Here is a 15,132-nt window from a genome sequence, read left to right as displayed (position 1 = left end):
CTTCAACACCCATTACAAGATTAAATAATGCAAAAGAAATCCATTACTGTTCTTAATACTAGAAAGTGAGAAAAAGCCGAGTCTGACACGACTAATAATTTTCTTAAATAAAAAAAAACAAATAAACAAGCAAGTAAATTAGATGGATAAGCACACAAAAGAGATGAATAAGAAATCAGTGGTTTCTGTCAAGAGGTTACAAAGCACCCCTGACAGTAAGATGTATCTGGTCAAGAATTTCCCATCTTGAATTGGGAAATCTCAAGACAGGACAGACACGAAGACATTCTGGGAATGTCACGAAGATCAGCACTTTCACAATTTCATTGTAGTTCATGTCGATTCCTTGGGCTCATTTGAAAGTTTGAGTAATAATTGCTTCTACATATCTTGGTGATGACACTGAAATTTTTCATTACTATTTCACTCCCAGTAAACCACTGAGTACTGATGCTTTGACGCACTGTGGTGAAGGATATTTTATATGCAGCTCACGAACATACAAAAAAACATGGATTGCTACCAATTGTCTTGCTGATTTTCTTTGAAAGGTAAAGGTATAAGAGAATTACAGGATTATTGTCACAGCTCTGCACACTGCTGTGGTTATAGAAATAGAAATATAAAAATATCTAGATTGGATTGGATTGGATTGGATTGGATTAGATTAGATTAGAAACAGCTGCAGGTGAACACTTTGAGATCAACGCAAAATTCAGGTGAGCCTCCTCACCTCTGAGCGCACGTCTGTTGGTTCTTTACCTGTACAGTGCTGCTCTCAACACCCCACCTAGCAAAGCATCATCTGCTCTAGGACAGGATGAAAAACTGGTGGTTCTCTTCTCCTGCATTTTCATATTGGTTACTGGCAACTGTTGTGACTCTCTGTTCACCTCTGTATCTGGAAGTGAGATTTAGAAATGTGTATTTTATTTGCATTTTTTGACAGAACATTGAAAGACTTCCACCTACTCTTCAGTCTCAGAGGAACACGTCAGCATCAAGGTAAGGAGGAACTGGACTGCAATTTGATGTCTTACGTAATGTTGCTGTTGTTTTTTAGCAAACTGCATTCAAGGATCTCAGATTTACTAACTCCATCTGTCTCTGCTAAATAAGTAAATTAATTTCTAGTGTTAGAGGACTGAAACCCCACCACAGATGAAGTCAGTGCAACAGAATGAACAGGAGGGTGGAGAATGCTCATGACCATCCTATGCCATAATCACAAAATCATGCACATCTGAAGTCCTTTTTGTTTAACAGCGTATGTGGAGACTGCTTGATGAACATCCAGACTGTATTCCCAGTATGATAGTTGCAGGGCTGATCCAAACCACAAAAAGTAATTTAGAGATTATTATAAAATCCTGGGAATAATATTTAGCATTTTAAGATACATTTTCCAAAGGGCTCAAAAGAATTTATAGGAATGTAAAAACTAAGATATTCATTAGTTTAAGAACTTCTTTTCACACATATTCAGAATTGAAAAATTGACCATAGATGATTATTTTTTTCTTGAAAGGAAAGAAAAAAAAAGACAGGGAGGTAAATGGAAGTTGTATCACGTCTACTGTCTCTCAAAACTCCATATCTAATCCAGTTAAGAGAGCACCATTTTGCATGGTGCATAAATATGTTAGCATTGGCATGAATCTTTTATCTTGCTTTTTTCCCTCACAAGAACTGAGAACTAATAGTAGGATACCCGTGTACTGTTAAGTCACTGCAAGGCACAGCACGAGGAGATGGACTTCTACTGTCAGGGTCACACTTCATTAGCTGTTCAAGTTCTATTACCTCTAATGAGAATTACATGGCTAAATTTCTGTGCTCTTAAAAACTTAGGGCATCCTTGAATCCCTAATGCCCACTGCTGGGAGCAATTCTTTCCTCTCCAGTCACCAGGACACTAAGCACATTTAAACAGTGAGCTCTGCCCGACAGCGTGAAGGGTAACAACTATGTATTTGATGCTCCTCTGGAGCTCTCTGTGTCCTACGTGTGCAGCAGCCCTCACCTTCAGAAACTTCAGTCACAGCCCACTGCTGAGCAAGAGCACAGGGCAAGGTGTTTCCTCAGTCGTGGCAGCGTTGTGCTCTGCAGGGAATAAGACAGGCTCCCTAAGTCAGGGCTGCATTGGCTGCAACACCCGGCAAAGCATAGTGGGCTGCGGCAAGACACAAAGGGTACCGAATTTAATCGTACTTACTCCTCAGTGATACTTTGACGGAGCTGAGAAACGAGGAAGGGCTCAGGCATGGGTGCAGCTTTACCCACATCCAATGGCATCAGCAAGCTCAGCAAGCTCAGCAAGGGTTACTCACCAAGAGGCCACCTGCGATCATTTCATTCCCGCACAACACCCAGCGTGTGTCACATTGCCCTCTGCACCGACAACCGTGGAGATGTATGGCAAGAAACGGAGGCAGGCTCTGTACCTGCCTGAACCAGGTCATCACTCAACCGCCTGCAGGGACGCCCCAGGCATGCTGCCCAGCTCCCTGAGGAGCAGGACCAGGACTAGCGGTGAGCCTGGGCCACACGGCCAGGGCCAGGTTTCCACCGTCTTGCCCATCCGCAGAGTCCCCAGTCCCAGGGAAAGGCTCTTTCAGCCAATTCTCTCCAATCTAGGTCTGCTAAAGAGTGGGAAAAGGTCTCCCTTTTGTGTAGTTTGATGTTCAGCAAAGGTCTTACACCTGAATTAGTATCTTCAGAAGCTGCCAGGTACCATCACCTCTGAACCAGCCTCGCAGAATGCACTGTAAAGTGCTGGCATCTGCAGTGACCTTCACAAGGCACTCTCCAGGCCAAATAAGCAATTTCTCTTCAAAGAACCTCTCTGAAAAAGAGTTCGGGTCACAGACTATAGAAAATATTTAATTTCTCATTACTATTACGCTGACTATGCATAAAGAGTACTACAACGACTACTGTTGTCCTTATCCATGCACACTGGACTTTGTACCACCACAGAGGAGGCCATGCAGGGGATGAATATGGTCTAGGGAAGTCTGAGAGGGGTTGACAGCTGTGGCAGGTAAGTGGTTCTGGAGGATGCCCAGGCAGCAAAACTGAGCTCTGACAAGCACCAGGCTGTGCCTACCAAAGTCACATAGATGCCATAAAACTCTGGAGCCTCTGTACAAGGACCCGTGGATTCCTACCCACAAAGATCTGCAATCTCTTTTCCTTACTAGACAGAATTGCAAACTGTGTATTTGGTCTTAAGTAGTTGTTGAGGACAACAGATATTCCCCAGGAAGCTTAATGCCTTTTGAAATGTGCACCATATGAACACTCACTTTGCCCACTGCCAGCCATAAAGAGAACACAGCTTCGAAACAGCAACATCAGCAACAGAACAACAACCCAGCACAGAGACCCCAGCCCTCACCCGCAGTAGTAACACGGGATTTCAGAAAATCAAAACATCTTACCTGAATTTCGAGAGCCCACGCAATGCCCCTTTTCTATAAAGCAATGTGATTTTAATGATGTTACTGAGGGCATTTTAGTGTCTTGTTAACTCCTCTGAAATCTGATGTCTATCAATTTAGCTCTCTCTAACTAATGCTGGAGGGAATGGATTCTTTTTTGATTTGGATGGAGATCTACCAGGTGTGGAGCCACCAGCAAAACTTCAGCCTCCTGTGAGGAGTGGGACAAAAGAGCAGGGCTTCACCTGTAAATGCTGCGCTAGATCCAAGAAACAGCTCTGACGATGCAATCTAGTTTTGATCCAGAGCTGTCAAGGGGTGTTCCGAGCCTACCACATCTTGCCGGACCATCCCAGAAACAAACTCCTTTCCGTTCACGAGAGCTTTATCGCATTTGACTTCGCTGTCCTTCGGTGTTACACCCTTCACTTTGCCGCTTCTTGGTGGGGTGTGAACCCAGTTTCTGAGACATGATCAGTCTTAAAGTGGTCCTGGGGCGGTGCTGGGGCAGGATTTACCCTGGCGAAGATTTGCTATTACCCCACACCCAGCGGGTCCCTGGCAGGCAAGGGCAGCTCCTAGGCAAGTCCCTGCACCCAGAGTCAGTGCCAGCAGGAGGACTCGGGCTGGCTCTGGCTCTTTGCGGAGTGTGACAGGACTGGCGCAGTCGCAGATCCCAGTGCATACGTTATCTGCAGGCAATGTATCTCTCCAGCTGAGCCCACACAGCCCAACCCAGTGCAGAAGCTAAGTAACAGCGTTGCTGCAGCCCCACCACTCCGAAGGGTGGGTGCGTACACTTCTCTCCATGAGCGTGCATATACCTTGGCAGGGCCAGAGCTTGCACAGCCCAGACTCTGCCTTCAAGTGCAAACTACAAGAATATTTCTGATTCACAATAACCACTTTTTTTTTTTTCCATTTGCCCATTCCTATGTCGCCAGTGGCTCCTCCAAAACTATCAGCCTGTGGCAGCAGCCACCATGTTCAGCAGTAAGAGCTTTAGGTGCTCATTTATTTCTTAGGAGCGCAGATCCCTGCCTGTGCATCTCAAGGCAAAGAGTGGCATGGTGACACAGAAGTAAGCAGGGAGCAGTGTTATCAAAGTGCTTAACTCCAGAATGCAGCTTCTTTTTATTTCCCTTTTTAACATTAGGAGTTATAATATTGCTTTCTGCTAACACACAGCTGTGATTACTCGTGAAGTCACACCAGAAAGCCCTTAGAAAGCCATCTCCTCTCCTCGTGCCAGTACAAGGTTTCGCCACGTGCTGTACTTTCGCTATTTCATTAAAATGGAAGAAATGACAAGTTCTGCTCAGTTTTCAACCTTCTGACCGTACCTACCATGCCTGGGAGGTGTATGACCTCCCAGCAGTGCTCCCCAAACACTCTGCTCCCAAACTAGGGGAAACAGGTTGTCATTTGTTTCTCCGCATGGTGTCTTTTCATCCCTCACCCTTTTGCTCAGTCCATTTGTCAAGGGTTCACCGCTCTCTTCCTGTTAGTTACAAGGGCTAAAACGAGAGGGAACGGGAACGTTTGACCGAGCACACAATGTAACGAGTCAGGGGGTTAATTCAGCCCCGCCAGACCCTCCGGGTGACCCCGAAACCTCCCGAGGGAATACCCGAGAAGGGGGGGCTCGTCTCTGTGCTGCACCCAACCAGCCGGGGGGGCTCGCAGGTGGCGGCCGCGAACCCCCGGCCCCCTGGGCGCCCCCCGGCTCCCCCCAGGGAGGAGCAAACTCCACCCCGGGCCGCGGCCCCGAGGCCGGGCGGCGGCAGAGGAGGGGGCCGGGGCGGGAGGCGGATCGCCGGGCCGCTGCCTCCCAGCGCCGCTCCTCCCGCTGCTCCCAGTGCCGCCGGGGCTCGCGGGCTCTGCGGCTTCAGCGGGCTGCCGGGGCACGGCCGAGCATCCTCGGGCCGCCGGGAGCGGCAGGAGGCGGCAGGTGGCTCGGGGCTCGGCGCGGTGCTCCCCCGTCTCCTCGTCCCAGTCTCCTGGGGGTCGGGGACCGGCTGCGGGACCCCCCCGTCCCCGTCCCATCCCTTTCCCCGGCAGCCCCGAAAGGGCGGGCGGAGATGCCGGCAACGTGAGCGGGGAGCGGAGCCCCCCGGCCCCAGCCCGGCCCCAGGTGGGTGAGTTTTTTGCTTTGCTTTGCTTTGCTTCTCTTCCCTCGCCGAGCCCCGGAGCCTCGGAGCCGGGGGCCCGGGGAGCCGGGGCTGCCCCGCTGGCGGCCCCATACCCGCCGCGGGTGCGCCCCCAAACGCGGCCGGGTTCCCCCAGCCCCGGGACTCGGGCAGCGAGGTGCCCCCAGCCGGCTCCTCGCAGGGCGAGGCGTGAGAAAGAAGAGCCAGGAGCCTCGGGTCAGTGAGGAAATTCGTCCAAGAGGGTCGCTCGCGGTGCCTGCGCTGCGTGGAAAGCATGCCGATGGTTAACAGGTTAATCCCAAGTGGGGCTGTGCAGAGCCGGGGGTAGTTTTTAGGACGTTGCCCTTTGGGGATGTAAAGGGAGTGTGCTAATAGGGAAAAGTATGCGCTTGTATTTGGAGTAACAACAATACCGAAATTAAAGAGAATTAAGGAAGACATCAAAAGTCCCCGTCCCGTTGCTGCTGTTAACTCCTCCATTTCACTGCTGGGAAGCACTCCTGAGTGTACGCAACCCCAATTTCCAAACATTCCTCCTTTGGAAGATGTGACGTGTAAAATGGATGGGTTTCTAAGCTCAATCTATTCGAGCTAGCCGACAGGTAAAGCGCTGCACAAAGGATTTTTGTGCTCCGTTTATAAATATTGTTTGCTTAAGCAACCCCCAAGAAGGCCAAAGTATTTAAACATTTGTATTTCTGCAAGTCCCAGTGATGTGCTACTGTTGTTCTCAACGATGTCCTGAGACTAAACTGCAAGGTTTTCATTTTAAACAAGTTTTTAGAAGTTTGTTTGGCTTGAAAATCTCCTGTGTGATTTGAGCATGTTGAAAGGAAAAAGTGACTTAAACCTTTCTTCTGAAATTGGAATATTATTTTCAGCTTCCAAAATAAATGGAAAGTTATATTTTGTTAGTGCCATAGGGACTGTGCTTTGAAAACAGCATTATGTTTTTGAATGTTTTCAGATGCAGTCCGCATTATTTTGAATGAGCCCACTGAACGTAGAGCTCGCTGAAGATAGACATGTTAGTCAGGGCAGATGTCCATTTCGTTGTGTTTGGGGAATATGTTGAGAACCCCCAGACAGTAAAGGTAATAAAAACACTCTGATAAAGGATCCCCTACTCTTTGTTAGGGTATCCTAGAGCACAATAGTTTTAATAGGAAGATTTTTTTAAGTGGCTGTTAACTTACAGTGCCTTCTCCATTCTTCATACAACAGTTAATTTCTCTAAGCTCTCCACCACTTAATCTCGAATACACATATCTGAATTATTCTTTCTGCTTTGCCTATCTGTCAGCTGAAACACATTCATGTACAGTTCTAGTATTTACATGAAATCTGAAGAGGTCAAATTAGTTTACGAAGCTGATTGTTTATTTTTCCAGTAGTGAATCTTTTTTTCGAACTTTTATAAAAGTGTGACTCCACTTCAAGACTCTTAAAATCAAAACCAAATCTTTTCTACATTGTAAATTGTGGACAAATGTACGCTGCAAAGGTAATGCTTTTGCAGTGAACCTCTGATAAGCAGTAAAGCATCTTCAGATTTCCTAATTTAGAATCTTACATTAGCTATCATGAATAAGTTTTACCTTACTTATATTTCTCCCTGTTTTATTCCTTATAAAATAATTCATCTCTTAAAAGCCAGAAAAAGATAAAGAGAATGGTGCTTGCAGCAAATATGATCCCATCTCAGCACCTCTCAGAGAATACATTAGGCTTTGCTCCATGTGCAAGACTTTGACACTGAAGATCTACAAGGAGGAAGGTGGCACGTTTTTTCCCCTATTGTACTTTCCGATTTCAAGGCAACGAACGGGTTAATGCTAGAAAAATTAATTATACCCAATCCCAGAACAATAGTAGTTGGGAGATGGGAGGAGGGGTGAGCTGAATAGTGGTGGGAGCCTATTAGATTCAGTGAGGAGAACTCCCCTCGCCCGGAGCCTGGCCAGCATTTCACCCAAAGCAGGGATTTCCACAGTGCAGGGCCAATATACTGGGTATACACAAGGGTAATTTTACAATGAGATAAACATGTTATGAATGACACCTGTATTTCTTAAGTTACACCCAAGAGAGCTGTTCTACAAGAAAATCTCCCAACCTATTTTTCTTGTGAAAGAGAACTCTAAGAATTTAGATTGCTTACATGCCAGATTTCTCCACTTCGGAATCAAACAGGACTTTATTAGGTGTCCACATTTCAGCTTTCATAAATGAGAATGTGGTCCCTTTTCCAAAAATGGGATGATTTGAGGCCAAAGGTGTTTCCATGAAATGAAGATCTATGATATCAACAGATTTTTTTGCTTCCGGCAATTTAGGATTTCTGGGTACTGGATGAAGGCATGTCAGAGAATTTAAGTTATCTTGCAGGATTCTAGTTTAATTCATTTCATGTTTTCTTCCCGACAGCTCAACATTCTCTACCTTGGAGGCTCTTTCTCTCCCTTTTGTTGATAAAGATGAGAAAAAAGTGGAGATTGGAGGATTTTCATTTTATCTTTTTTGGTGTGGTCTGTCTCCTTTTCGTAGATGGAGGTAAACTAGAACAAGTAAAACGTAAGTAGACTTCTAAACAAAGCCTTCACATTCACCCAAACCTGACATTTTCCTGCTATTTGACAAATGTGGATCAGAAAAGATTTTCAAACAAGAATGTCCTAAACCACAGGACTGCATTCAAAACCTTCTCCCATTCTTCCTCCTTCTAATCCCACGTTTAGTGGAATCAGGTCACACCCATGTTTGGGGCACATTTTCCTAAAGCTGTACAGGTTTCACTGCTTCATAAAGAACATAACACATCAGTTGGAGAATCTGTTTTATTTCAAATACCCTGAATCAAGAGAGTGCTTAATTCTATTTTAGTGACCTCTGTAAACATCTGACAGATTATCTGGATTTTGTCCCATGTGTAAGACCATTGTGCTGAGGTTTTCAGCTAGTGTAAAGCTCGTCCAAGACTGTTCCGTTCTGTTCCAAAAACAACCTCATATGAACTGGATTAGATACATCCTCTGAGAAAATTAAGAGTCTAAGCACTGTCAAAAACTTGATGAGAAGCATTGAAAAGAATACAAACAAAACAAAAGGGAACGCTTCTACAAAGCCTGTAGGAGTTACTGCCTGCTACAGCCGTGCCGCTCGCTATCTGGAATGCTCTCCCCACCTGCGCAGGCTGCGTTTTGGCCTTTTTCTTACAAACCACATTGCTTGCCCTTAAGAAATAGTTAACATTTTCAGCCTCAATGTTAGCAGCTTGTGCTTCTACAGACAGAGGGAAAGAGGAGAGGAAAAGAAGAAAGGAGAGGAGAGATTTCAATCCCTACCTCTTGCTACTTTCTCGTAGCCCCGTAAATGTTAAGAATGCCCTTGCCGAGATTATCTCTTGGAAGACAGGTATTTTGTTTGATACCCTGAAGCACCAGCTATACAGAGAGTAATGAATCAAATGGAATTCAGACACCATAAAGGTAATGACGAGGATTCGTCTCATGGCAACACAGAGAACCACATCCTTTTACTGAGGAGATTTGAGTTTTCTCTATGAAACTGGAATGTGACAGGGAGAGATGGGGCAGTGATGTCTGTAGGTAGATGGACATCTGCAAAACTGTAGCAAAAACCTGCAAGATTACAAGTATTTAATGAACGGAAAGATCTTAATTTGAAGTTGATGCAAGTGTAAGTCAGCACAAATTGCTCTGAAAATACTAGGACAAGCTTCTTTTTTATCAGGTTCTTACAACATGGAGATACTCAACGTGCAGTGTAAATGCAATGCATGGACCTTCCTTCTGTAGTGCCCTTGTTCAAAATCTCTGCTGTACAAGTTGAGATTTTCCTGAGTGCAGCCAGTTGCTTTGGTTTTGTAATGAAAAGGTTTAGTATATAAACCTGTCTGAGCAATCAAGCACTTTCATTTTGTTACCTAAATGGGATCTGAGCCTATGCTTTTGAAGCTCAAAGAATAAACACACCCTATATGAAAGGCATTTTGTCAGCTATTTTCAAAGTATGGGATGGGATCATTCATTCATAACTCTTTCAATTCTTCACTGTTTTACAGATTCGGATACATACTGTGTGTTTCAAGACAAGAAGTACCGTGTAGGAGAAAGATGGCATCCTTACCTAGAACCATATGGACTTGTTTACTGCGTTAATTGTCTCTGCTCAGAGGTAGGACTATCGAGTTATTTTTCCTATGACTTCCATTTGCTCAACTGGCCAGAACCCTCTGCATTGTATCTACAATTTGACAAAGCCCAAACCAGTTTTCACTGGTGGGTCCTGATCATGCTGCAGGAAATAGAGGCAATGAAGGGAAAATGTCCTTGTGAACGGAAAACATTAACAAAGAAGGCCAACAGTGGCAAAAATGCTTGCACAGGGTAGCCAAAAAAGCTCCTTAACTAGCCAGAAGCCTGGTCAGTGCTGAGCATTACACCTTGAATAATTAGACCCCACTACTTAAATACAATCCTCGCACTTCTGTCAATATGGAGGATTATGTTGAACCCAAATTTCATTGTGTTCTGATGTACATACACTGCCCACATCTTCAGAAAGGCATTTCCATAGTCAAAGCACCTGCTGCCTTAAAGTGTTTAAAAAACAGTGGATAATAACAATAAATGGATAATAACATTTGTAAGACTCTAGGAAGGAACAATGAGATGATGAAAAATAAGGAGTGGGCACAGAGGGCAGAGAGAATTGGCCAGGCTAGGAAAGGACAGACCCTGGGCTACCATCAGTTGATGCTTGATACCAAGACACAGCAGTCATAGACTCTCTAAGTATGTTGTGTAGTGCTGGGAGGACAGGAGAATGAGAGCAGAATATGTCCCTTGGAGTACTTTATAATGACTAACACATGAGACACTCCAGATGCTGAGTTTTATCTGGTGTATTTAATGTAGAATACATTTTTCTTGGCTATTTCCTCCCCCTGAAAGTGTAAAATACTGAGCCCCTGTGCAGCGTTTGCTCTGGGGGATCTGCTACTACAGCTCTGTGCAGAGATGCACAAACAGTAGTCCTGCAAGCTTGGCTGCATCCCCATCTGTGCATCTGTAAGAGCAAGCATTGTGCTACAAAGAAAAAAGTCCCGGTTTAAAATAAAAAGAAGTTGCTGCTCACTTTTGCTGATCTATATGCAAAGTTGTAAACTCCCTCAGAGTCAGTATGTGGTAAAACTCATTAAATTGGCAGAAGGCTGTGTCTTGGGTGGGGATGAAGTTCACTGGAAACCCTGGAGATCTGGATACAAGTCATTGCTTAATGATTTTTAGGAAGATGTGACAGTGGAGGGATGGGAAAGTGCAGCAACCTTCTCCTTCACACTTCAGAGGAAAGCAAAAACAATCCTAGGGGTCTACATAACCAGTGTGACCAAAATTTCTTTTGTGGCCTCAAACGTCATGATCCATATGATCTCCACACAAAACAAGTGACACCAGCCAGGCAACAGAGAGAGATTTCTGCTGAATCTCCCGACAGCAGTCTGCCCATCCATCCCCCTGACACACACACACTTGAATGTTTAAGAAAAAGTTAAGAGACATTTACCAGCTAAACAGAGGCCAGATTATTCAGCCTGAGATTAAAAAAAAAAAAAAAAAAGCATTCCTGGTTTTGTGTATATAGTATTGTATTTTTACGAGTTATAATTTACATACTTAAACCAGAATAAACGTAAACAGAATTCAGTGTTCTTGCCCCATTCCTCCTTTCCTGCACACATGCCACCAACCACCCCCCTTCCCTGGCCGGAGTCAGATCTGCAGACTTCAGGGGGCTAAACTGAACGCTCTCCCCAGGCAGCACCATACCGCAGCTCAGAAAGAGAGCTGCCTTGTTACCTGTTGTGTCGGACACAGGAACGCTTTCCACGGCCCTGACTCACAGAGCTTATGTCCCACGTTAGTCAGGAGGGCTTGGACTCCCAAACATCTCTGCGAATCTAGGTGTAAGATCAGTTAAATAGGTTTGCAGAATTTTTATCACAGCTGATCAAGCACCAAAAGTACATGTTCACCTAGGAGGTTCTGCAGGACTAGTAAATAAAAAGGGAGAGAGGCCACAGGACAGGCCAAGTAAGCGACACGGGGCCAGCCTTTCTTCGGCAGCTGTGCTTCACGGGCTCTCTGACCCTGGTCTGCTGGGCAAGGAGCCGTGCAGGCCAACAACAGTCCTCATCCTGCAAAAGCCTGCAGCCTAGAACTTTCTCCCCCTTTATAAAATCAGTATATTTAATCTCAATCATCACTAGAAACAGATGGCTATCATTTTAGTGTCTCTTTCTGGAGAAGACGCATAAATGTTTGTGGGTAGTAATGGCCTTACAGTATGATTCCAGCCTGCGGTCTACAGGTATTGAGGAGTCAGGGGATTGTTTTGAAGGCGACGGCTAGAAAAACGTACGCAACTGAAATCTAAGGAAGTCGGCACCTCTGCTGGAAACATTTCAGTGCTCCAGAAGGCATATGAAAATACAGTGGGTTTATTCCCGACACCACCTGAACCGACATAGTCACAGCACAGTCACAGCATAGTATCAGTGCTCATGCTGAAAGATCTTTCTTGCTATAAACATGAGCTACTCAGAGCTAAATTAGGAGAATGAATTATAGATGGGAAATGGGAATCTGAAATGGATAGTCTTTTCTGGTTACAGACACTGGAGAAGGAAAATTCCCTGTGTTTTAATTATAAATCAAACTTAGATGTGGTCAAATAGAATATTATGTTAATGACATGAGTAATGAACACTATTCCCAAGACTTGCTCATATTTCTTAGAAAAATGGCTACTTACCAACTGGTGTTCTTTGTCTACTGGGGAACCCATAAAATGAAAACAAAAGACTCTCCACAGTTTTCAGGAAAAATTACAGACACTATTGTCTCTTGCGGTCTTGAACTAACCCTCAGTAGGGGGTATCTCAGAGACCTACCATTCATTATCTGTGTCTTAGTTTTGGAAATGCAATTCCCAAGCACAATCTGCTCAAAAGAAAAAACAAATGAAGATTGTTGCAATCCATTTTTAGGCAATTACTCTAATTTTAAGGTTTGCATGGGTTTCTGTTACAATCTGACCTCCAGCTTAAATTCAGAGGCAGTGAAAGTAGTCTGGGCGTACGCTGGTGTGACAGGAACCAGAATGTTGTAAAATGGCATTTGTTTTTAAAATATCCAAACATAGAATAGATAACACAGACACTTGTAAGGTAGCCCATTTCATTAAAGTATCATATTATTTTCCGCCTGCAGAATGGAAATGTACTGTGCAGCAGAATAAGATGCCCGAGCCTACACTGTTCTTCCCCTGTGCATGTACCACAGCTGTGCTGCCCACGATGCCCAGGTAATTTATATTAATGACATTAATTTATATTAATGGCATTTTCCTTTCTGAAACAGCTATTTGATATGCTGAGTAACAGCAAAATGAAATGTTTGTGCTGGAAAACTTCTGTGAAGTAGACATCCTTCTATATCCATTTAGGTCATGAGAAGCTTGTCCTACAGTAATTTAGAATATTTTCTGTGGTGATTGCTATTTAGGAAATCAAAAGTATAGATTTGGGAAGGAATCAGGTACATCACCAAGCCCAGTCCCCTACCGTCCAGGCAGAAGGTAGCAGAAGTTTCACGGCTGGGGTCCATGGGCTATCTGCTCCCCATTCCTTCCCTTATCTCTAAACTCCATCACAATAAAACCCTATACCACAAATTTCCTAGGTTTATGCTTTTGGCCCTTTTCATAAGAGCAGGCTAAAATACATGGCTATTCGCAATGGCTCTCTGTTAATGAGCAATTACAAATTGCTGTGGCAAATATGCATTTGTATAGTATCACTGTACAACCAGTCTGGTAAATTTTGCCTTCTACATCTCATATCCAGGCATAGCTTCATTAGTAGGGACTGTTGTAAATCATAGAAGCAGTGCTGTGGAAGTTTATGACTATATAAATCCAATTGGATACTGTATAGTAAATTCCTCCAGACTGTACATTTATTATATGCTCATTATTAAGAGCCACTGTATGAAAGAGACTAGGCAGGATCTTTCATGAGGCTGTTACAGCATTCCCGACATGGCCTAATGGCTGGTAGATTTGACTGCAGCTTTTCCCTAAATGTCTGTCTTAGTGGCACCCCTCATTTCTTATAAAAGAGTATTCATGCAGCATCACAGAAAGGGGTTTTATTTGACTTTCTCCAGAGAGAGTTTCATTGTCTGAGGAAAACAGCTGTTCCCTGACCAAAACCTGGGAGCAGGGGGCAGTTTGCAGTGGTGGACATGAGCACATGAGTCAGTTTGCTGTTCAGCAGGGACTGGAGTGTGCGGGTCACACTTACTGGAGAGTAAATGGCACCCACTGGTAAATTTTCAGTAGGATTCATCTGTCCTGACAATTATACACATCTGTCTATCAGCTGCCTACATCAATATCTGATCTAAGTATCTAGAATCCTTTTTTAATCAGTGGGGAGGAGGAGCATGTGCATAGCTCATCTGATGCCATGACAGAGATCTGAAGCATTTGAGTTGTATCCTGGAACTGCCTGTGTATTTCTGTGGGCTATAGCCAGAATTACAACACTGCTTTGGACACGGACAGCTACACTGTCACCGTATACAATTGAGGGAGGTGAGCTCCATCCTTCCTGTGGTATATTCCTGCCTTTGTCCCAGGGTACCAAGAGTACACGTACTGTACGATAATAATAGCTGTCAGTCCACAAGGCTGGTTTTAACACACACTGTAGCAGCACAGAATCATTAAGGTCGGAAAAGACCTCCAAGGTATCTGGTCCAACCATCCCCCTACCACCACTATCACCCACTAAACCATGTCCCTAAGGACATGTGTCTTTAAATACCAATCATCATTCAAGAGGTGCAGCAGCTTCCCAAACACGATTCATTCCTGCTCATCAGTGCAGGACTGTTGCCTCCAAGACATTTCCCAGTGTTCTGTCTTTTTTATAGTTATACCCCAAGCAGTGTGTCTTCCCACATACCTCTGGATAGTCAAAGAAAGCAACCTGATCCCACTTACAGAGGAAACAGTTGGACATACACCGTAATTACAGTCACAATGCCTTAATGGCTTTCTGATCACAAGGCCAGTCTCCAAACAGTTCTCAGAACAGTTCTTTCCACAGTAGCCTTCTATTGCAATGATGTACCCCAGCAATGAGTCTGAAACCTCAAGTCTGTTTCTCCTGTCATTAGTGGTTTTATCATTGGCTGCTAAGTCTCAGGAGCAGTCTGCAGGTCCCCAAAAGATTTGAATTAACTTAGGTTGCAGCTAGACTTCACCTTCTCATCTAGCTCTGACTTACTGGGATACTGGTTGCACTTGGACTTGTTATGGTCAGTTTGACTGTGACTTTGGCATGCTGTTAGCCACCTCTTGCTCAGGATGTTATATTCTCACTTTCAGTTGAGATAACTATTGGACATTCTTCGGGTATTTTCACTCTTCTTGTGTTCTGGGATGAG

At 44.5% G+C, this 15,132-nt stretch overlaps 2 protein-coding genes across 6 annotated transcripts in view; one reads left to right on the top strand and one right to left on the bottom strand.

Moving 5' to 3' along the window:
- Window positions 1–15,132, bottom strand: part of PAK3 (p21 (RAC1) activated kinase 3) — a 180,943-nt gene that overhangs the window by 139,444 nt on the left and 26,367 nt on the right. The gene's annotated exons all lie outside the window — the stretch shown is intronic.
- CHRDL1 (chordin like 1) overlaps window positions 5,243–15,132 on the top strand; it is a 59,961-nt gene continuing 50,071 nt past the window's right edge. For 2 of the 5 annotated variants that reach the window (XM_048070632.2, XM_067004984.1), the window contains exons 1-4: window positions 5,243–5,577; window positions 8,021–8,167; window positions 9,678–9,790; window positions 12,889–12,982. In XM_048070632.2, coding sequence (XP_047926589.2) covers window positions 8,071–8,167; window positions 9,678–9,790; window positions 12,889–12,982 — 304 coding nt within the window. In that variant the 5' untranslated portion in view covers window positions 5,243–5,577; window positions 8,021–8,070. Of the gene's footprint in view, window positions 5,582–8,020; window positions 8,168–9,677; window positions 9,791–12,888; window positions 12,983–15,132 lie in introns of all 5 variants that reach the window. The other 3 variants (XM_048070631.2, XM_048070628.2, XM_048070629.2) reach the window with 2 other exon arrangements.

The sequence above is a fragment of the Anser cygnoides genome, chromosome 13, assembly GCF_040182565.1.
Source record: "Anser cygnoides isolate HZ-2024a breed goose chromosome 13, Taihu_goose_T2T_genome, whole genome shotgun sequence".
Taxonomy (NCBI): Eukaryota; Metazoa; Chordata; class Aves; order Anseriformes; family Anatidae; genus Anser; species Anser cygnoides.
Note: the sequence above shows the minus strand (reverse complement) of the source record. Positions and strands in the feature narration are given on the sequence as shown.